The 24,076-nt window shown below is 38.8% G+C and overlaps 1 protein-coding gene across 3 annotated transcripts in view; it reads right to left on the reverse strand.

Annotated features, from left to right (window-relative positions):
• The window catches only part of SACM1L (SAC1 like phosphatidylinositide phosphatase), a 30,050-nt gene that overhangs the window by 2,359 nt on the left and 3,615 nt on the right, over positions 1-24,076 (reverse strand). Inside the window, exons 2-20 of one of the 3 annotated variants that reach the window (XR_005701000.2) lie at positions 18,706-18,803; positions 17,212-17,286; positions 15,199-15,326; positions 14,057-14,206; positions 12,723-12,782; positions 11,122-11,155; positions 8,422-8,523; positions 7,592-7,677; positions 7,279-7,365; positions 6,788-6,856; positions 6,623-6,702; positions 5,008-5,106; positions 2,310-2,448; positions 2,009-2,078; positions 1,846-1,918; positions 1,304-1,397; positions 1,127-1,219; positions 942-988; positions 389-446 (exon numbers count right to left, since the gene is read on the reverse strand). Coding sequence is in view for 2 of the 3 variants with exons in the window: in XM_040065166.1 (XP_039921100.1) it covers positions 389-446; positions 1,127-1,219; positions 1,304-1,397; positions 1,846-1,918; positions 2,009-2,078; positions 2,310-2,448; positions 5,008-5,106; positions 6,623-6,702; positions 6,788-6,856; positions 7,279-7,365; positions 7,592-7,677; positions 8,422-8,523; positions 11,122-11,155; positions 12,723-12,782; positions 14,057-14,206; positions 15,199-15,326; positions 17,212-17,286; positions 18,706-18,803 (1,595 nt within the window). In the remaining variant the exon portion in view is untranslated. Of the gene's footprint in view, positions 1-388; positions 447-941; positions 989-1,126; positions 1,220-1,303; positions 1,398-1,845; positions 1,919-2,008; positions 2,079-2,309; positions 2,449-5,007; positions 5,107-6,622; positions 6,703-6,787; positions 6,857-7,278; positions 7,366-7,591; positions 7,678-8,421; positions 8,524-11,121; positions 11,156-12,722; positions 12,783-14,056; positions 14,207-15,198; positions 15,327-17,211; positions 17,287-18,705; positions 18,804-24,076 lie in introns of those variants that run through there. The other 2 variants (XM_040065166.1, XM_040065175.1) reach the window with 2 other exon arrangements.

Below are 24,076 nucleotides of genomic sequence, written 5' to 3' on the forward strand. Positions count from 1 at the left end.
GATTTAGATTAAAGGGAAATCCATCAGAACCAGGCTTATGCCTGTATCTGACTATTCTGAACTGTCTTTCTGCCCAAAATTAGACAGTTATTCCTCTGGGGCTTCATCCAGCCTACATCTTATAGGTTTACCAAGGTGCATCTCTATTTGGGGATAATTAACTGTCCCTTAATTGACTTCTACATGAGTTTTATTAATTGTTTTATATAGCATCTCAGTTTTTTTCCACATTAATGATACAGTGCTAAATCTCCATCTCGAGAGGCACGTTCAAGCACCTTTTAGAATGACTGAGAAGCAATTCTATACTGAACAGTTACTGGTAACCATTTACACAAAGTTCACAGAGAAACAAGCCAGTTTTATAAAATTAAACTCAGTGACTTACCAGCCATTAGCAAACAAATAATGCACATGGAGAAAGCAACCACCATAATAATAGGCAACTGAGGAAAGAGAAACAGAATAATCACTTAATACAGAAATACGTATGTTCCTTAATTTCCTTTAAGATGGGCTGTAATGTAAAGCTATTTACTTGCTTTGCTTCTCAATTCACCTGCATTCAGGCACAAATAAAAGTTTGGATAGTTCCAAAATTTGGAAGACTGTGTTCAATAATTATGTTTAAAACTGAAATACACCTCCTGTGCATTAAAAGAGAGGTTGAGATTTATGCTTTGTTAAAAAACCAAAACAAAAACACCAGTTAAACCCATTATGTTCCCAAATCCCAATTCAAAATAGAAAGGGAAAAGTAAAAAAAATGAAAAAAGTGGGGGTTTTGTGTTACAGTCTATGCTTCTGCATGAAGTGTGAGAAAAGAACTCCACAAGATTCTTCTGCAGAAGGAAACAGTCACTGACAGCAACTAGTAGAATTTCCCCCATCCACCTGGTGAAGCATATTTCCAAAAAAGCAAGCAGCAGTTTTTCCAATACCTCAAGGACACTCCATTTTCTGTCAAGTGAACAGTCTGGGTTTAATCCTATAAGCAGGTATCACAGAAACATTACCAGATTACAGGGATGCTTAATGACTAACAGACCAGTCCTACTCAGGCAAAATGAAGCCAGTGACAGAATGGCTGTGTTTCTCCTATCACAAATAAAGTCTCCATACTCACAGCTAAGAACTTCCAGTCTTTCTTGACGTGTAAAGGACTAGCAGGTTCTACTTCATCCACTGAATAATTTCCAAGAAAAAGATCAATCGCATCCTGGAAGAGAAAGGGGGGGCAAGAGTTCGAATGCACAGCAACGTTTATCAAATACACTTTCCCATGGTTAAAAGCTTAACTTACTTGTCTAAATCCATCAGAAAAGTTGTTTTTGTAGTAACGTATTAATGAGTTCCAGCCATCCATTATTAAACCCCACTGAGTTCTCTTCCCAGTTCTGCAAAAAGAAATTGTGAAAAATATTTAAAATAGATGTATAAAGTCAGGACTATAATTTCAGATTTACATTCTATCATTATCCAGAGGTGTACTGCATTAAATGAACACCTCCACAAGAATACATTTATCGAGTGCTGCTTCTGCATTATTACCACACATACCTGTAACAAAATTGGAAAATAAAATGACACTTCTTTCCCTCAGACAATATAAGTGTGCAACTTCATGGCTCACTGCCTTGGTTTTCATTTCCAGATAGCCTTTACTTCCATATAAACACAGCAAAGAATCTGGAGATTTTAGTCTGGCTTTTTACTAACTGAACCATTGCAAAAAACTCATTTATAGCCTCAGCCCCAGATTAAAAACCTTCTCAGATATGAGGACTTGAAAATCCCAAACATGCTCAAAAACCCAGAAGACCCTTACAAGAAAGGCTGACTTGCCTTGTGTAATCGGTCTTTAAGGCACCAGTTCCAGCGTATTGTTTGGCACAAGCATTAGCATTATCAGCCCATGCTGTGAATAGGAAAACAATAAGAAATATTAAGGAAGTTATATACTCTCTTCAGAGAAAAATTCATTGTTTGAACTCTATAAACAGCCTACCATTTTTGTAGATTTTCTCAAAGTCTGCCTGCTCTTCAATTCTCTGTCCCACATGCAGAACACCTAGTCTCTAGAATAAAAAAGCACATTGAAGCTTGCTATGAGTTTGATAGAAAAAAATCAGGATTTGCTTTCAGAAAAAGCTGTATTTACCAAACTAGAGTCTAGTCAATGCAGCTCAAGTAAGTAGCACAGTAACTCCACCATGCAAGCTCTTACTGGAGCATTCAAATAACATTTCCATTCCAAATGGAAAACCACTCTCCTCTTCCAGCTTGTCAAGGAGCAGTAAAACATTTACCTGAAGCTGGGCCTGGAGAGACCTGCGTGCTAACAAGCTCTGGATCACGTTAGTCCGATCCAGGCAGTCCATGCAGTTACTGCGGAATGTTCCTTCCTGCTGAGTCACAGTTTTACCCTCCGAGTCAACTAGAAAGTAACTAACACATACAATACACGTATTTAGAGATTATAACAGTCCATATAAACCACGTGTTTTCACAAGTAAATATCCCAGCAACCAAAACACAACTGTCCTGAGCATTTGATGAGTGCTCAGCCATGTCTTTGAACTTTGATGCCTCCCTGAGCTCTTGCCATGTTGAAAAACAGCATCAAAGGATGAACACTTAGCAAACTCAGGGCAGTATTCACTCCTACCATTCAGAAGGTCAATCAGAAATACTGAGTTACATGCCACTGGGAAGAGCAGCGCCTGGTGCAAAATCAGGGACTTGTGGGTTTTTTTTTCCCAGTTATTTTAGTGTCCCAGCTCCATAGATATGAAGAACATTAGCAGAGCTTAACAGAGGTAACCAGATTTATTTATAAGTGGTCACCAGTTCAATCCAGTCACCAATGCATAAAAAGTCATCTAAGTTGTCAGGCACACTTCTTCCAGGAAGGTATTCAGAGCTTTTTTAAAGGGTGCTTGCAAAAGATGGAAAAATCTGCTACTGTCACACGCTATTCTCTCCATTACACGAGCATGGGGGGAACTAGATATTCCCCCTTGCATATGCTAATTATTACCTCAATCTTTTAAATCCACTAAACCAGGTGCTTCCAGTAGCTGATAACAAACAGCTCCTTTCAAATGCTGAATTGCACACATGCATTCCAGTATTGCACACATGCATTCCAATGCTGAGCTGGTAGAACAAATATTCCAATCTACTTATCAGCTGGATGTGTGAATGGGACAGAACTATGCCTGTCCTGCCACAACATGGAACTTCCAGTTGTTTACAGGTTTACAGCTTATAATCTATAGATTAAGTTACTCCAATATGCAATTATGAACCCTGCACTAGTATATAATCAATGCACTGTTACTGCAGAGCATTTTGATCAAGTCTAGAGTGGTGCAGTACTTTGATCAGAAGCCTTAGAAGCACATGAATTTACTTCGATTAACCTTGTGTTTTCTTTTTAAAAGGCATTTTCATAATTCTTGAACTAGTTTAGTTAAACCGTGTTTTACACTGTTGAAGACTAAAGCAGACAATAATACCTGTGAAATCTTCCTTTTCTCCTCCAAGTTTTGCCTACAACTGATATTAGGATAAGACAGTTTGTTATTACCCTAATTAACTAGAAATGTCTATTCCTAAATGCTGCATCTCCTATAGCTGCTCTATAAAACCTGAAAAACTAACAAAAACCACCTCCACAAACCTATCTCTCCTATCTGACAGATCTTCCATAACTGGATTTAGCCTGTAAAAAATAAGCATTGTTTACCTCCCTTGGGATTGCAATACTTTTCTATGAAGACTGTAACTCAGACTTTTCTGTTCCTATTTAAGCAATAGTCATTACAGATGAAATAAAATAAAGAGCCAGCCTAATCCTGAGAAAGTCTTCAATTTTGTATCTTGTTTTTGAGATGGCTTTTTTTTTTTTCTTAATTTCAAGGAAATATGGTTATTTTCTACACCTCCAATGGTAGCTGATAGTAAGTAAGTTAAGGGGCTCAGTATTGATTCTAAGAATAAAGGATCCTTGCTGTAAACAAAAGCCCTTCAATCTTAATTCTCCTTATCTGAGGTGCTCAAAGTGCATTCATTAGGTCTTTATGAGTTTTTAAGAGTTTTTTCGTGGTGGACAAAGACTATTAACTATAATCTGATTATTTTATATCATTCCCATTGCCATCACTCCAGGCAAGAGACTTTACTAACAAGTTAATAATCTGTTCTAGTCGACACCTTACCTCACTTTAATTTTGTCAGGATAGACTATACCACTGCTAGTTCTGTAATGTTTTAGCTTTAGTCACAAGGCTTCAGGAACAGGAAGGAAGCAATCAGAAAAGCAGAACAAAGCAAACTATTTCCCTAGCAATCTACAGGTCTACAAGTAGCTACGACCAAACACACTTGTGGGACTAAAGATTTAAATTGATTTGGACATTTTGTGTATTTTTAGATAACTAAAGAAAAGGAGAACTTGTTTCCCTGTGGGTTACTTTGCAAGGGCTAACAACCAATGCCAGTGCAAGGTTTGGAGCCACAACCAACATGCGTTAAAGAAAAAACTTTTACAAATGCCTGTGGCAGGAACAAGTCAGTGTTTTACACTACATGGCAGAACAATCTGCTGTCAACACCACCTGGAAATACCATGAATGAAAAAAAATATTATCTAAGGAGACTTTCTTTTAAATAGCTCCAGTTGTATGCACATTCATTTCTTTGTCTAACCTTTCACCCAATCTTACAAAGGCAGCTCTTGTCACAGCTCAGGGTTGCTGCAATTCTCAGATCCACTTTATTGAGAGGTAGCATGGGCTCTACATCTTACCCCCCCAACCAGGTCTCCAACCTTGCACATGGTGTCAGCAAGACATCAGAGATATGGACACACTAACGCACACAAATTAATCTTCTTCGGAGAAGATCACACATCTGTATTACTGTGCCTTAATGCAAGACAACAGAAACTAGGAAGTGATCTCATTTTAACAGCGCAGAGGTGAAAGAACTGCAGAGCCTCACCTGAACTCATCTTGCTGGTCTGCCAGTTGATCCATCAAAATCTGCAGCCGGTCCCACCTCATCCGACTGCACTCTTTATGGAAGTCAAATGCCACGTATCTGTTCAGAGAGAAGCATTTTTTCAGGTGACACATGTACTGCAGTGAAGGTCACAGGAAACCCTACAGCAAAAGACTGATCTATAAAACAGGGAGTGACAGAGGATTTGTTCTTATTTAGAGATGAATTTCAGCACAACTGCAGATTTTGTCAGTGCTCTGTAATCTCCCTGATGCTGCACCCTTAGTGTGAATGGTGACACCACTTAAAATTCTTTACAAAATGCCATTAGTCTGGGGAAGTACAAATTAAGTTCCAAGTTCTATGTATGTGTCATTCTCTGTTCGGGGTAATGTTTTTCCTCCAGAAAGTACAGAAGGGATACAAATCTTATTTAATGTATTTATCCCCCCCACCAGGATTCCTTTATTCTCTGTTCACTTTGAACTAGTCACAGATGTTAAAATCCAACATTTTTTGCTGGCATAATTCCCTCGGTAACTCTAGAAACCCAAGACAGGTTCTGTTTAAGCAGCTAACCTAAGTTAGCTAAATGTCATAAGAAAATTAAGCAGCTACTGACTTGGAACAAAATTTTAACAACCAGTTTCTGGCCAGAAGTGTTCTAAATGAGTGCTGCTTGATTAATTAAACTGCTGCTTAATTACTTTGTATGTATATGTTTGCTGTGAATTACAGGGCATTATATTCCTCCACTCAAACATTCATAATCCAAAAGTCATTTGACAAGACTTCAGGACTATGCATGAAGAAAGATGGTCTATACACACTGAAACAAGGAACTGAAGTCTTGAGTTTGACTCTGGCAGGTAAACACCATCAAAAACAATTAACCAAGAAAGTGGATTTTGATAGCAATAGTAAAATAGGGCTGCCAAACACCACTTCCAAACATATACAGAAAATCACCAAATGTATCTTCACATAATTTCACATCTTGGTTTCCACCAGATGACTTTATAGCAAATCTGGACACAGTAAAAAAAACAAGGCACAGTAATTTCAAGGATAAGGTAGAGGGGCAAATACCTGTGTGAGTTGGATGCAAGCCCTCCCTCCAGAAGTTAACGAACGCAAGCACAGACAAGTTGTAAAGTTGTGCACTGCACTCTGTATTCCCACAAAGAGATGGAATTTCTCATAATCCAAGTGCATTTTCCACTCTTGACCCATTGTTACACTGAGCTCCAGGCATTTAAGTTACTTGTTCCCCTTACTGTTTCATCCTGTTTGCTCAGGATCAGCACTCCCTCACTAAGTTACCAATGTAACCAAGCCCCTCTGACAGACTCCAGTTTTACAGGGCATGATTTTCTTTTTCCTAAAATGCAGAAGACCTCCATTGCATACTATGACTCCAACACTGGCATTACCATGGCCTCTGAATTTCCTTCTTTATTCTGCCTGTATCCTCTCTTAGCAAGTTACTTCACAAACATAAAATGCAAACAAATCACAGGGTTGGTAAGGGCCCCCAAAGAGCTGACCATTCTGTGGGTCTCAGAGGCGATGCTCAACTAGTAACACAAAATGTATCACTTCATGTCACATGTACCTGACCATTCCATTTGCCATGCTGTTCACCATTTTTGAAAAGGTTTGCTCAAGAGGCTTCTCTGAGCCTTTTTGGTTAACCTGGGAAAAGGGAAAACAAAGACAGAATTACTCAAGAGCCTGCTTAAAAGAACAACTTTTTCAGCAAGAAAAAGTGAAAGCATACCAAGTTAACAATCACTTGCTTTCCATAGCTAATTATTTGTGAGTCAAAATGTCTTTGGAAGCCATCCATCTAGAAGAGAAAGGAAATGTGTTGACAGATGTACATTACTATTAAGATGTGTGCTTTGCAAGAAACCTCCATTATAATATTTTTGATGAGTCTTACAACTGTTTGATGCTCTCTGTTGTGCCAATACAGTCCCACTCTCCTCCTCCCAGTCCATTCAGTTCTCCTCATCAAGCACACTACAGATACGGAGTATTGTACAGCTATGAAAACTGCTGCAAACTGGATCCAAAGAGAAAGCACCCCCACCAATATGCACATTTTTTATGGCCCTTGAATTAATTATAAGAAGTACAAGGTTTTTAAAAAATAATGCTCAATCCAGTATTGCCAATTTTTATTCTTCTGCTTACAGTTTGCTACCCTATCACACAAACATGAGCCCAGTAACATGCTAAAACCCCAAGACACAAACACTCACATACATGATTTACTGACTTGCTGATCTGTGGCTTTGGTTTATACTTGAGGTTTGGTCTTTGAGACCAGAAAAAAGGGATAGATCCACGGGTCTGCAAAAGAATGGCCATGGCTTTAAACAGCAGAATTTACAAAATTTACACTTGACATTTAAAAATAAAAAAGACAGGTTTTAGTAATTTAGCAAACTATAAATTATTAATAGGTTTGCAGACTAATTTAGTCTGTTTAGTTTTATTTGCATATCTTATATACAATCTATATTTAAAAGCATAGATAGAGTTAGCTATGTATCTATGTTCCTTATAGTGACTTTACCTGAACAAATGATGCTTTGCTCCCCTTGTAATGCACAATTTGTTCTGTCTCAACAAAGTTAGCAGCATGCCCTTCTGAATCAATACCTGTGTAGGGAAAAAGACCGTGTTAGCCAGCTCAGCCTGCCTGCAGAACAGTGACAGTTCATCAGCAAAAGGCTCCCTTCCACTCCCTTTTAAGTCCTCACAGGAAGCAGAGAACTGCCTGACAACGTAAAAGTTAACACACCTTGGGTTTAACATGATCTGCACCAAATTTAAGCAGAACTGTGCTTCAAGTTAACACATTTTGATATTTCTAGCAGTAGAAAGTATTATTTAATATGAAATAAACTACCAGTGCTCTGACACAAAATAGTCACAATTCTGTAACAATGGTACAGCAGAAAGGGACTAATTTCTTCAAAAGCGTGTATGTTGGGACTAAGAACAGAGAAAGCAATTTAAATTCATTTCCCTGTTCGCTTTTTAACTTGAAACAATTAGAGAACACCACTCAGGGCTCCCCTGCCAGCACCAGTGATGCTCTCAGCTGTATCTACTGCTAGACCAAAAGGGCTATTGCACACTTGCTTTTAGCACCACTGAAAACAACCATGTGTTAAAAATCACTACAAAACTTTTGCAGTTATGTCTTAATGACATGAAGAACAGTCAGTTTTAATAAATACCAAAAAAATGCTTCAGTTCCTAATATTTTCTTTGGACGAAGAACCTCAAGGCAAACAATGCTTTTTTGCAAGCCATAATACAGCAATCTCTCCTAAAGGTAACTCACATGTGCATATGGAATGTATATTATTTTTGAAATAAATCAGTTTTTTCTTTTACCTCTTACATAGTAGCGTACGCCAGCCCTGAAACAGCTTCTTCTGGAAACAAGCAGCCAGTCAAAACACTTGCCATTAATAGAACAAGAGTGCATAGTGATAACTGATCAACACCACTCAGGAAAAAGCCCAAAGTTTCATTAGGATATTTTTATACATCAATGGGTAGGAAACATCAAGGAACCAAGAAACTACAGTCAAATAAATCTGTAAACATTTGTCACCCCAACAAGAGCTGAACATCAAACCTGAGAGACAGTAACAATATTAGGATCAATATGTACATTGCAGAGCACCACTCTACAATGATGTCACTGATGAACATTAAAACTGTAGTAATTTTGAGAAAATGTGATTCTAAAGAAGTTAGTTTTTAAATAGGACCATAAGACCCAGAATAAAGAATCATCTCATCCATAATTTTATTAAACTACCTTAACAGTTTCTTGCCCCTACTGCTTTTAAGAATTAACAACTACCTGAAAAAATACCTTTTCAAAATTTTTTGTAGACTTTTAGAAGAGTAAATATCTTGTTTTACCAGTAAGTGCAACATGGATCACATCTACAAATGCCAGAACTAGCAGTAAAACAGCCTGGCTTTCAAATCCATGTGAAGAAAAAGAGAATGAACACACAGCAAGACTCCAGTGTGAGCTTCTCACACAAGATTGGTTTCCTGCCTGGGCTATGTAACTGAAGTGCCAAACACACCTGGGACTAACCAACAAAGGGGGGCAATGACAACTAGTGTCAGCTTTAGTCTTGTTTTGTGCTACTTTTAAGTGGCACTTATTTGGACTGCAGCAAGCTATCAAGTCTAATAGACACCAGCATTCACAAAGAATTCCTCCAGGTAGATTCACCAGCTCGCATGCTTTGCCCCCAAAACCTGAAACCTATCACTTTAAAACAAACAGAAGATCAAAATGGTCAATTTTTAAATTAGTGTACTGCAGTCTTCTCCTCTTTGAGGAATCTAGATACTTCACCTCAAGTAAAGTTTAGGTCCAGTATCTTTGATTTAAATGGGACATAAAGCAGCTGTGTCACTCATGAGCACCTCAGCTATGTTAAAAAACACGCTGATTTCATACATGAGTCATCTTGATTTCTGTTTGTATTTATGCCAATAATGTTTGTAAACAAGCCCCCAAAATACACTACAAATTTGCCCCATCCAGAATGTTTTCACAATTCATAAATTCAGGCTGGTAAATACCATTCCTCTGTTTTCCTGGAAAATTACTGCCAGATCCTCCACCCTTTAATTCAACATTCGTATAGCCAACAGTATTCTGCAAGAAAGGTTATCTCTAACCTTAGCTGCTCAGCAATTGTCAGCTTATTTTCTGCTGGTAATCTGTTCTCACTTAAAATGACAACTTGCTATTAGCAATTTCCACATATACAGATAAGGACAAGACAGAATTTACTGTTCTTCAGAAGGGCTTTGGTTTGGAGCAGCAAGGGAAATATTAAATGCAGTTTAGGGCTTCAGGTGCTCAAAATCTCAACTATCCAAGTCATTATTTCTCATCACTGCAAGACTAGAAGCACAGTACACACAGTTGAAAACTTTATATTTGGGTTTATATTGCGGTGGGGAGGAGGGGGAAGAACCTTGGATATTATTGAAATATCTACTAGTGGCACTTTAACAGTTCTGCTGAGAGGCCTTCCTAGCATATTCACCACTAGAAATCCTGTTTCTTCAAATTCCTGACTTCTCCAAGGTTTTGCTGTAATTCTAATTTAGACAAATATTGCTTATGCTTATTATTTATACAGTGATAAAACAGGATTGAGGAATGTGTTAATTGCAGTCTGTCAGTTGCTAACTGCAATTTACCCAGAACCAGCAGGATAAGGATTACAGTGTTTTGATGGCTTCCTTTTGCTATCTTTCCTTTGTCTCTCTGCCTACTCCCACAACATTTTCCATTAAATGAAGTCACAGGAAAGGACTGGAGGTCTCCCAGCTGCTGACAGTCCTACCAGATCAACTGATTCCATCTGGAAGCCATTCCCTGCACACACCTGAGAGGCCTTTGCAATGGAGGAACAAAGCAGAACATGGCATGAGTTGCTCCGTCCAGTCTTGCCAGTCCTTTTCATGCTGTCAGTTCAGGAGCAACTACCTGGGACTTACTGTTGATCACACATTGCCTCCAGAGAGCATTCACCTTCCTTCCAGCATCCATCCCTTCTCAAAAATAAACTAATGACTGCTTTGCTAAAGGCTGTTTCCCAAAGCATTGGTGCAGGAAAAGCAGCTGCACAGGAAAAGCCTTCAGCAGAACTTTTATTCATCAACATTCATAAGCACTCCAAGTCAAAACTGTTCTTCCCTTATTCTGTATCTAAAGCAAATGAATCCTTATAGCAAGCTAAAAAAAAGTAATAAAGTTGATGGAAGAGCATTTGCCATAATAATCTTAACCTTCCCACTGAAAGAGTTATGCAAACCATGACTGTAAAATTAAATCCATGAAGCTTTCCAAGCAGAATATTCAAGGGAGCTAACACACGAGTGGGCTATCAAACAATATGTAACACCCATATATGAACAGACTATAACTTATTTCTGACAAGGTGCTCTATGTTATAATTGCCAGTGTAACAGAGCAGCCTCATCAGCAGCCATTTTGCTGCTGGACTACCCACACCCAGCACTCAGCTTTACAACACAAAAGGATACATCCATGCATCACTGGTGTAGCAAACCTATGGATCTGAAACACAAACACACGTTAAAAATATTAAACACTAGTACCAAGAAAGGTGAGTGACTATGCTTTGCCGAAGGATTTTGTGGTAGTTTTATATACTTTGTATCATTTACTTTTTGTTTAGGGTGAAACATTCTCTTCTGAGAAAAGAAGTTCAGGGAAAACAGCAGGAGGAAAAAAGTGAAAGTCTAATCCTAATTAAGCAGCCTGGACAAAAAGCAATCTGCTTTGTCCTCCCTATACACAGAATTTACTCTCCTACAAACATGCCAGATATAAAGCAATACTTGCTGAAAATCTTTTGACATGGTGTGTTTGCTTTACCTCCACAGTAGGACACATGCAGAAATAGTAGTTACAGAAGCCTTCAGTAAGATGTATTTTTATGTGATTAATACTCAAAATGCTTGTTCCAGGGTTTTTCCTATCCTGCCATTCCTGAATAACTTAATCTTTCAAGAAAGCTTTGAAGTTCAATACTAGAAGCCAGAAATCCCACACTTCATTACGTAAAACTGTTCCTGCATCAAGCCACCTGTAATCAACATAAGGGAAAGTACAGCCTAAAAATATCAGTTATCTCCATTTTCAGCTTCTGTGTTTTGTCCCCTAGGTCTGTTTTCACTAGCCAGCCACACTTGGCTTTCCTTTGCTGTTCCCACCACAACTTCTTTCTCATTTCCCAAGCTTTATTTGCATAGCACTATGCAAACTTCCCACCCAGTCATATGCCCCTGGAATATGCACAACAGCCCTTCTCTAATTCATATCTTCACATTCCAGAAGCACTGCACAATCCAGCCTTTTGGAACAGCGCTGTCTAATGTAACAGCACATCTCCACAGGTTACCGAGGCAGAAATAGAAGCAGTGCGTCACTTGCTTTGATAAATGCAAAGTACTGATGGAGCGAGGAGGCTGCTGTAGTTCAGGCAGTCCAGAGAGTTTAACACACAGAGGATGTTTCTGGTAGGAAGGAGCTCAGACAGTCTGGCCACTAAGGTGCCATAGCTGTGGCTCATGGTCATGCACTTGTATTTGCTGGACTAAGCGAATTCAAAGGTTATACCATGTTAGCCTCCATTTGGAATAAACTGGAAGAATCTAAACTGTCTGTCTTACTCTTAATTACCAGCTTTATGTTCTATTCACTAGGAAAATGGAACTTAAAGTGCACTCACAGAGAATGATGTGAGACCATCTTAGGGAAAAAAGTGATGAACTGGACCTTGCCTATATCCAAAGATAAGTAACTAAACTTCAAAACACTTGAGAAGCATATGCTGTGCAGTGTAACTTCCCATTTGGTTTATGTGACCAGCTGTCTTCACAGCACAGTATCTTCAAATACAGACACTTCCAAAAAATTAACTTTCTAGAAGCACTACTGAGGACATTGACAAAGTCGGAAGTTTGAAAGCAGAAGACTCACTGTGCTAAACTAGATGATGATTAGCCACATTATACTAGATTCTGGCTGTCTGAAAGAGACAGAATCACAAGAAGCTGTTGCATACTTATAGCAAAAGTGTATCTGCTCTCTATTAACCTAACCATTATTCGGTGTTTACCTCTGGTTGAGCAATAAATTCTCTCAGAAGGTGTCCATTCCATACAAACCGTGGATCTGCCTGCAGCAAGAAAAAAGCCAATGTGCTTTTAGAGACAGTTCTGTTCAATTCAACATAAAGGCAGTATCATAGTACCCATGTGTAATGAAAGGTTATGGCAACAGGTACAAATGGAGATGAAGTTCTCTTCTTTCATCAGTAACCTTCATATCCTCAACTAGAAATCTAAATAAAGATTGGAGAGAGCTATTCTTTCAGCTGCTCTTAAGGGTGTTGCCTGACACTTCTAAATCATTAACACATGAGCTGCAGAACATACTGCACTGGTGCCCCTATGCTGGGGTTGCTTCCTTTTACCAGTACTGTTAAAAAACAACGAACACAAATACCAAACAAGAACACCACATTCCAAACACAGACCAGACTTCTCCAGCAGAGGCAAACTGGAGATGTTCAAAATTGCCACCATCCTTTTGATAAGCCATCATACTGCAGCAATGGGCATATGAAACTACATTGCAATAACTGTAACCATCCAAGATCTGAATTTACTTGAAACTGACGCTTTTTACTGTACTTTGCCTTTCAAACAACCCTCTGAAGTGATACAATTTTAAGACAAACCAATCCTTTTGCATCCTTGCTCTCCATGGCAAGAGCACCACCAGAGAAGCATTTGATGATGCAAAACAATCCCCAAATGTAAACAGTTTTTCCAATATCAAAAAAAAAAACAAACACAAACCAAAACAAAACCCCATCAATATAGACACAAGAGAATTTCAAGCTCAAATTGCATTTGGCTGTTGTCTTGAAGACAAAAGCAGCATACTAAATTCATGCTTCACACAAATAATTGGAATACTTTAGACAGAATACAATATCCCAAGACAGACAGCCATAAAACCTGCAGTTCTATTCCAAGATATCCTGGAAAGGAATATGAACACAAGTACAGTTTACTCCACTTTGGATTCCTTTCCCCCATTCCAGGTCAAAGGAATTACTTGCTTTCTTCCAATTTTTCTGCTTAGCTCCTTCTTATAATTAGAAGTGATCAATATTAGAGGCAGAATTTAATTTATTTTTGATTTTTCAAAATCTATTTAAAGTGTACTTTAGGAAATACTTCTAACTGCTGATCTGGAAGTGTGAAATCAGATGAGAACAGATCCCTAGAACACTGTGCTGCTCACAAGCTATGAGACCTGCGTGGACCAGCAGGTTCAGGCAGCCCCTGACACCTTGGATAAAACACCAGCACCATTTAAGCATCATCTGCATCAAACTGACTGACAATTCGCAAGACAGACAAAGCAAACTCAAATCCTCACCCTCTCTAGAAGGCTCATCTCCTGGAACTCTGGGCTCGTGTTGGCCAGCCGTTGCAGGGTGTGTGTTAGGTCGTAGGTTGTTGAGAAGTAAAATCCATCCACGCTTAATACATGGTTAAGCATTGATAAAAATACTTTATTGTCCTGCAACTGTTGAGATGAGGAAAAAACAGAAGAGCTGTCATATACTACTATCAAAATATTTTACTCTTGTGAGCTATCGCTACTTTTTGAAGTGATGAGATGAATTTTGCTAGTGCTCTAGCAATACATGACATCATCCAGAGATTACCATACAAGAAGGAAAGCATGAGAGTGCAATTCTGATACCAGTTCACTGGTAACTTGCAGCTAGCACACTGCAACCAAATTCTGCAACAACAATGGAGAGCAGAAAACAGTATTCCTGTGAGGTAAAGAGCTACTGATAGTAAATGAATTCTAACAACTTCCAAGCAAAAGGGAAACTGTTAGTTTCCCTGAAAACAATTCAGTCAAAAAAAATCTAAACCAGGAAGTTGGCAAGACAAAAGAATAGTTATAATCTGTGTTCTCGTTCAAATTCTGATTAACCTCATTCCATTCCTGAAAAAGCAACAGATTCCCTTCCAACTCCATTGGTTGGACACCCTGACCTGCTCTTTATCAATGCACTACATATCTGTTAAAATAATCTTCCACCTATCCCTCACTCAAAAAAAATAAAAGTCAATTCTTCCCTGCTGGGTAACTACACAATTGAACAATTCCAGGGAGAAAGCACGACAGATAAGATGACAGCAATGCAGTTTATTGTACAGGCTGTCAGAAGAGAAAAACTGTGAGAAAGACTTAACAGTAGCATTAGGGAGGGTGTACCATCTTAACAGAAGCAAAAATGCACCTCCATAAACTGCAGATGATATTCTAGGTTGAACCATGTGAGTTTATTATCTTGATTGCCATGATTTTATATACATCTATTACACAAATGTTACAGCCATTCTAGTAATGTGAACAAATCAGAAAAAAGGTATTGTTTGAAGAGCTTCTAAAAAAAAAAAAAAAATAAAAAAATCACTACTTCAACAAATTAGATCCTCCGGCAATGAGCATTAACATACAGTAACATTCCTCCACACTCCCCTAATCAAACTACCTACCTGAATATCAGTTAAGTGCAGCATGGTCTTTTTGTAGGAGAGGATGTCAAAATCTGTCGCTTTCCAGATGGCATGACTGAAAATCTCACCTACTTTTTTCTTTTTTGTTATTACAAGAAGATACGTGCCTGTAAATCAGAAAGAACAAAGTTAAAAAAACAAAACAAAACAAAAAGAGCTGCATGTATTAAAAAGGCAGCCTACAACCATATCAGGAAACTAAAACCAACAGGACTTTATGTTCTTAAGTGCAGCAAAAGCACACGGAGCTGGAGTAAAAGCAAAATGTACTTGCTAAGCTACCCACTTCTCTGTGCTCAGAGATGCTGAGCTGCTCATTAAGTTTAAGGAATTTTTAAAAAAAGCAGACAAGATAAAGTGTCACCTACTCTTACATTTGATCAGAGACAATCTGAAAGTCTTCAGGTTTGCAAACTCAGAAAGAGGCAATGCTCTTGAATGTGGTTTGAAAAGCACAGAGTAAGCCCAAAATACATGAAAGGAATCATGCTTCAAAAGCCAAAAAGACTATTCAACTTATCATGAAAAAATATTCCTCCTAACCGAATCAGAACAGAACAAAGATTTGGAGTTCTTTTAGCAATTTAAGACAGGAAGTTTGCTGTTTCCCTGGTTGCATAAGTAACAAAGCAGAAAACCCACCCCATAATCATGGGCAGTTCACTTACACTTCATTTACACTTCCTCGTGAACACAACCTTATTTCTAAGCACAGCATATTTCAGTGTCATCTTGTTTTTGAAGAAGTTTACTCTTAATACTGCAGCAGGCAAAGAATATTTATATTTGTTAAAGATGCTGCATTGCCAGATACAGGGCCAGTTTTACAATTAACAGCAGTAAACTGCCTAATAGCACTTAGCTAAGCACTTAATTTAACTGGTAACATCTTTACTTTGACAGCTGTATACCAACACACAGCACAAAACTCTGGAGAATAGAATGAAAAAAACCCAAGCTTTTAAGAGACTTAACATATTCTATATTTTATTTAATACTCAAGTAGATAAATAGTAGTCATTACCAAGCCTGTAAGTGGTGAAAATTCCCCTTTGGGGCAGTCCAGTTTTAAAACACTTCGCACTCACTGAGTCTAAGACACAGGTATCCATTACATTGCCCTTACTCTGCGAGACCCACAATTCTTTAGAATAAGGACACAGAAAGTTCAGCAGTTTTAAGATCCTGTAGAAGCCACTGCACTCAACACAATCACCCTTTGCCTCGGTTCGGAATACTCCAGTGAGTTATCTTTAATCCTTTCTATATATGGTGATTTTATTCAGTATGTATGCTGCTTATGACATCATTTTTCTAAGTACTTCAGTCTCAAACACTACCAAATTCTACAAAAAGGATTGCTGGAGCAACAATGCTTACTTTCCCAAAAGCTTACACTTTTACGCATCAGGTATATTAATGACAGTGGCTGCTTAGACCGGATGACTGAGACACTTAAAAAAAACTGGACAACTTATTCTTACATTATCCTAAAACTCACTAAACTTAGAATTGTTCCAGTCTGCCCTTTTCGTGCTGGATTTTCTTCGTATTTGTAGGGCAGTTACAACATAATCATGACATGAACAGCTGCATCTACTTGTCTATCATCCAGTCACTCTCAGCTATTTGTGTACCATGATTATTGATCAAGCCTCACAACACAACACTTGACTGTTGCATCAAATCCTGCTGCTAAGATTAAAATAGTTACAAAGAATAAGTAGATGAGGTTCTTTACACTCATTTGAAGTGCATTCCTTATAACTCAGACTAGTTAACCCTACCTTTAGAGTACCTCTGGGTTTAAGAGTTATACAAACATTCAAGACAGATTTGGATGCCCCCATCCTCTTGAAGCCACAAGGAAAGCCAATCATACTGATGAAAGTGCAACCTCAGATACTTGTAAGTACTATTTTTGCCTTTAAAGCTTCTTTAGCAATCCATTTTGTCTAAGTATTTTAAAGAGCACAGTTCTGTTCTCCTTACCTGCCACCAATCGGATTGTTCCCAAAATACCAAATATAGGCTTTGTAACAGCTGAAGGGGGAACGTCCTTTTTAACTGAAAAGCAGAAGAAAAGAACATCAGAATTTCAAAGCCTGATGGAGGTTTGGGAGGAGGATCTGAGATTCCAACCCACTTTCTAACCAATTTCTCATGTTTAATCAAAGTAGTCATTCAATTGAATAAATTCAAGCTTATTTACATGCTAGTATAGCAAGCAAACTCCTCAATAATGTATTGTCCAGCCAGCTTCCAGAAGCTTTGTTTTGAAGCCACCAAGACGTAAAGGACAACCAAACTGTAACTGCTTGTGTCTTGCAGGTCTGTTTGCTTCTTCTGAGCCTTGGTCTATTTCTATCTCAGAAGATCTAGGCTATCTCTGCAAAATTACTAACAGCAGCATAGATGTGGCAAGGGACACAGTATTTAAAACAACATAAAAGTACCCAAATAGCAATTAAAGTCTTAGCATGTGTAAATTTCATTTACCTACACTTCTAAAACAACAGAAGAGATTTTATAGGCATCTAAAAGAGACCCCAAACATCCCCCGGAATGAAGCAATTTCCCAGAACTCAGAAAACAAAGAAAGGTAACCCTTGAATCTTCCTTTGCTTTAAATACCTTGTAGGTTTATCTGATAAGAGTGAGAGCAATGCAGACTGACAAAAGACTTGGGATAACTATCTTGACAGTTTTGAAGGAGAAACTGAAATAATATACTATGATACCAAAAGTATCAGTGGGATGGGCACACTGCTCTTACGTGAAGTATACAAGAAGCCTAATAAAAGAGAGAGAATGACTGCTTTTATATTACTATTATTGTAGGATTTCTGTCTTTTGGAGACTAGTAATACTGTGGTGCCAAACTCCTGGAGTACCAACTGGGAACTGCCTTCATTTTACTGGTATTTAATCAACGTTCTTTGTTTCCTATTCTTTAAAAAACGAAACTAAAATTTTCAAGATATCAACAAGCTTAAGACTATTCCCACTGGCATTTGAATCCAGATTTGCAACACAGAACAAAAATTTCTAGAAAGTTTTTTTTACTGTTGCTATTTCTAGAGGCTTTATGAAAAGTCAGGTTTCAGTTTTATATAAAAGACAGCATTGGGGCTAACTGGAAAAGCTGCAGAACCCCACTGTTCAATCCTTCCCCTGTTTAATAGCACTAACCCCAACTAGCCTGGATGAGTCAGCTTCCCCTGTTGTGATGGACAGGCTTACCAAAAAACAGACATGCACTATCACCCTGGTAACCCACAGCATCAAACCCACAGCCAAAAGGCATTTGAAACAAAGCTCTGCAGAACAGACTACAAGGCATTGTTTTAAACTGTAGCTAAAAAAACCCCAACAATTGTCAGTATCATCTCAGTAGAGTTCTGAAGACCTTCTTGGACTCTTAGAGCAAAACAGACAAAAAGGACAGAGAAGACTGTATTGAGAAATACTGGTGAGGAGAATCACCTGTAAGAGTGACTTCTGTGGAGACTCTGTCAATAGCAAGCACATCATCTGCTCCATCATCACAGGCTTCCACATAGAACTTCTCTGGCGTTATATGCCTTTAAGGGAGTAGAGAGGAGAAAGGAATTAGTTTAGCAAAACTTATTTTGGGTTTATTTATTCTTCACCACCTGAAGACAGAGCAATCAATTTCACACCTTATTTCAGCTGCAAAATTACAAAATTCTCACTGGATTGCTTCCCAACAGCCACTGACGTTGACAGTGTGCAAAAAAAACCCCAAAAAGCAGCAATTCCAGCTCATCAGTTATTGCAAAATTCATGGCCTGTTTAATAATCTTAATCCTTTTTTTATTACTGTAAAGATATGAAAGTGAGTTTGTGTACATAGTGGTCCACTCTAATTCCTGTAAGCTTGAACCATATCTGGTAAGCCAAAACCCAACACAAAATCCAAAGTTTTTAAACTGAAAACTTCCTAACAGATCAGACCACATCCCCAACACAAGTCTAATAAACATAATGTGTGACATGATAAACACACCTGTTTCACATTAGTGTTGTAAGTATTGCAAGAATCTACTGGAAACAACACAGTAGAAATGGAAAAGTTCAAGTGGCACACAAAAGCACACTAAGTTATTGAAGCGGGTGTCTCAACACTACTATTCCCAAACATGTTAGCCAGGTCTACATAACACACAAGACATTAACACATCTCCCCATCAGACAGACAAGTCACACACTGACTTCCTGTTCAGACTTCATTGCCATCTTTCCCTTCCTTCCCCTCAAAAGCAGCACAAAATCCAATGCTAGTCATAAACAGTTTTTAGAAGTGGTCCTTAAAAATACACCCTTTGTGATATTAGCAAGAAGCCAGACATGTTATACTGCGCACCGACAGGAGGGTTATCCAGAAGGGACTTGTAGCCATACACAGGAAATGCTCAGCAAACAAACAGAACACCCCAAACACTCAAACTATTGCTCTTGTCTCTTAGAGTGATTTTTCCTAGTTTAAGGGTTGACAAGATATGGGGTCAGAGTTTTAAAATTCTTGTTCTAGTAACATGGTAGGTATTTTTAGGCTCCTTCTCCCTAAATAGATCTTGCATTTCTACACACATATATATATATATATTTTTTTTTTTAATACTTCAGAAAGCTGAATTAGAATCCTGATTTAGATCAGAGGAGTCTGGTGGCCAGGTTTTGGTGGGGGGGGAGGTCTAAAGAACTGGCACCTGTGAGAAGCTGCTGGAAGCTTCCTGTGTCCAACAGAGCCAATGCCAGCCAGCTCCAAGACAGACACACTGCTGGCCAAGGCAAACCCATCAGTGATGGTGCCAGCACCTCTGGGATAAGTTTTAAAAGGGGGGAAAACACTTCTGTGCAACAGCAGCAGGGGAGAGGAGTGAGAACGTGTGACAGAAACAACCCTGCAGACACCAAGGTCAGTACAGAACAAGAGGCAGCAGGTGCTCCGGGAGCTGGAACAGAGATCAAGACCAGTGAGGCAAATCCGTCCCTCAGCAGCCCCTGGAGCTCCACGGCAGAGATCCACCTGCAGCCCTTGGAGGGCCACAACAAGAGCAGGGTGATGTTGGTTAGAACAGGGTGCTAACAACACCAGTGTTGTGGGTTTGAGCCTCATATGGGCCATTCACTTAACAGCTGAACTTGATGATCCTTGTGGGTCCCTTCTAACTCAGAATATTCTGTGAGGCTGTGACCCCATGGGAAGCCTGTGCTGGAACAAGCTCCTGGCAGGACTTATGACCCTGCTGGAACAGCCTGTTCCCGAAGGACTGCACCCTGTGGAAGGGACCCACACTAGAACAGCTCACAAAGAACTGCAATCTGTGGGAAGGACTCTCTGTGGACAGATTTGTGGAGAATTGTCTCTGGGAGAAGGACCCCGTGCTGGAGCAGGGGAAGGAGTCCTTCCACTGGGGAAGCAGCAACAGAGACAAAGTGTGATGAACTGACCACAGACCCCATTCCCACTCTCCCTGTGCTGCTGGGGGAGAAAAAGAAAGTAGATAAAATTAGGAGTGGAGTTGAGATAGGGAAGAAGGGAGGGGTGAGGGGAAGGTGCTAAGATCTGGCTTTATTTCTCATTATCCTATCCTGATTTGATTGTTACTAAATCAAACTAATTTCCCCAAGTTGACTCTGTTTTGCCAGTGACTATAATTGCTGAGTGATCTCTCCCTGCCCTTACCTAGGCCCAAGAGTTGTTCCTTTTATTTTCTCTCCTCTACCCAGGTAAGGAGGGGAGTGATAGAGCCACTCCAGTGTGCACTGAGGATCAACTCACCAAAGTGCTTAAAAAGAGGTCTCAAAGACCCCACTTTCCATCCACTTAAAGCAGGACCAACCTCCAAGTTTATTCAACTTCTAAGTTAAACCCTGCTTCTTAAGGTATATTTTGACTCTGCCAAAGGATGGTGACTCCACAACAAAATTAGAGGAAAGCCAGAGGAGACCAAATACTGAACTGAAAAAATCCACCAAACAACATAATACAACCAACTGTAAAGCAATTAATAGTCGTGTTCATCAGATAATTTAACTTCATTATAGTCTATGGGTCCTAAATCAGCATCCTTAAATCTTTCATGTACACGTATTACATGTTTAATGTTTGAAAATAAAAACAGAGTAAGAAATATAAACATGAAGTTCCCTGAACACTGAAGCCTTAAAACACCTACTTTGCTTCCACTGCTTTTGTGTTTGGTGAAGTGCACCCCCAGCTCTTTAGGGGAGCTCCACAGCAATAATGGGAGCTGTTTTTACGGCAAAAAGCAAACAAGCGTACACAGAGAGAACAGGGGCAAGACAAGCCTAAAGACATCTACAAACCCTCACTTTGATAAAGAATCTAACAAGAAAAGAGGACATACTATTTAAGATGCAGTCAGAAACCTATTGCTAACTGGCAGGAAGCATTTTTTCCACAAGAGAAAGTTGCAGCTTATCTTCCACCAGTTTAGTTGAGCACTCATCCTTCTCTGGGATGTCAGTTGACACAAAAGATTCCAGCTAAAACAACAACTGGGAAGAGACTCTACAAAGTTTAATATTGGATTTGTTGTGTCATTAACACAGATGCTGATGGTCTCTTACTCATCTGAGCATCTCAAGCAAAGCAAGTTGAAAAAACACATTAACTCATCAGGTCATAAAAAAAGTGTTGAGAACTATATTTTCAGTTTTTGAATGCTCTGTATGAAAAGCATAACACCGACAAGACATCTACACTGACCCTACAGAGCACAAAAAGCATTTCCATCACTGATCAGTATTTTTAAAAGCTGCTCCTTACATTATAAAGTGCAACATGGCCATGACACTACTATAATATCCAAACAGAGATTCACATGCATATTGGTTAAAGTCTGTTTTTAACCAACTGAGAAGAAGCTTACAAATCTCAAATAACTGTCATATAAACAAACTTTTTCTTTACCACATGCCAGAATAACAATTTCTCCTTGAAGAACAAGAATCTTTTAGATCAATGACCCCAAACTGAAAAGAAAACAGAGAGAATTAGGGCTGCCACTGCAAATGATGCTTGGTCTCTCAGTGTGTGTCATATGTGCCACTTTGCTAGATCAGATCCCAGCATTTCTGTCTCTCAAATCCTAGGCCATATTATTTCCTACCACTACAATTGCCCTTTTAACAATTTTATCATCTTAATTTCCTCTTACACAATGTCTACAGTTTAAGCAAAACTAGAAAGTTGTGTTTCACATTTATTCTAAGTCCTCCTTCCCATGGTCCTCTCCAGGACCAAATCTGGTGATAAAAGCATCATGGAGAATGTAAGGGAAGTCATAGATGTTTTCAGCTCAACGGACCAAAAAAGGCTTCAGCAGCTTGCAGCAAGTAGTCAGAAACAGAAATGTTGTTTACTCTTGAGAGGGGGGAAACAGGGGTAGGAGGAAATGAAGTTATCAGTCTACAAAATTGACAGAACTTGCACAAATACTACACTGTTGAGATCACCTTTAAAAACTGCCTTAAATACAGTTGTGCAAGACAAACTGCAAAGCCTAATGCCCTGCAAGATATTAAATTCGTGCTTCGGAAGAAGTGGGATAATTAGTGCTCTACAAAATTTTCAACAGAAAGATGATTCACTTAGTCCTCATTTCATTCGTGCAAGAAGTTCAACGTTTCCTAAAATAAATATAGTTGTGGAAGAGGCCAAGATTCAAAGCAGTTCCAGCCCAAGTGCTGATTTACAACTTTACCAATTACCAGAACTAGGCTAGTCTCATTCACACTTAGATGGCCTTTTCTATCGTAAAATTGCTAGAGTCAAGATGATTGCCTCTCACTCGTCTTTCAGAAAGGAAGCTGATGAACACTGCATGCAAGAACAGGTTCATCTCCAAACTGTACTCACCAGCAAGCCTCTATGTATATCACAAGCTTAGACAGATAGCACACATGATAATTTTACTCATCTTACAGGGCGATATTAAATGGTGAAGAAATGACCATTCACAACTAGAAATGGCAGATTCATTCTATTCTTTTAATAAGGACAGATGAAAGTCCAAGTGCCAGTATTATATTAAAAATAACAACCAGGAAAGCAGTATTTTACAGAAGCTCAGTGTCTGTAAACTGGTTTTCATGCAGTCAGCCATATTCTGGTTTTGTATAAGTTTCCTGTCTGACAGTGGAGCCTGCCTTCTCCTCAGCTACACTGCGACTGCTGTCTAGAACCATACAAGGCACCATGAGCTCTCACCACCTTGCTTCCCTCACAACTTAACAGCATGTCAAATCTTCACAAAATTAGAGTCCTTCTATTTCCTTTTTTAAAATTTTACTGAAGGAAAACTGACCACCATTATAATGAACTATTTCTCAGTATTGCTAAAGAACAAAGGAAATGATAAGCATAAATATTTTACATTTCTAGTATAATTCACATTACTCAAGAGAAGAAGTACAGAAGAATGGCAATCACCAAATTCCCATTTCAAATATTACTAAAAGTGACTTGGATTTCATTTTGATAATCTTCTCCAACTGCAACTGTATAGATTGATGCCAACAGATAACGCAACACAGTAGATTTCATTCCTACAACTCAAAGTTGCAGGAAGAAGTATTGATTCCCAACATAACAGAAACATTACAAAAAAAAAAAAAAAAAAACCCAAAACCAAGAACAAACCACTGCTTGCCTACACCAAGTGTAAAGTCAGACTCATTTACAGCTGAGATAGTATTTCTTTTGTTTGTGCCTTTGATGTGAAGTTGCACTTCCTTAGTTATGTTATAAAGCAGCATTGTGTATCGTACAGACGATGCACAGCTGCATCCCACATTTTAATTA

Source organism: Hirundo rustica, chromosome 1, assembly GCF_015227805.2.
Source record: "Hirundo rustica isolate bHirRus1 chromosome 1, bHirRus1.pri.v3, whole genome shotgun sequence".
Lineage (NCBI taxonomy): Eukaryota > Metazoa > Chordata > Aves > Passeriformes > Hirundinidae > Hirundo > Hirundo rustica.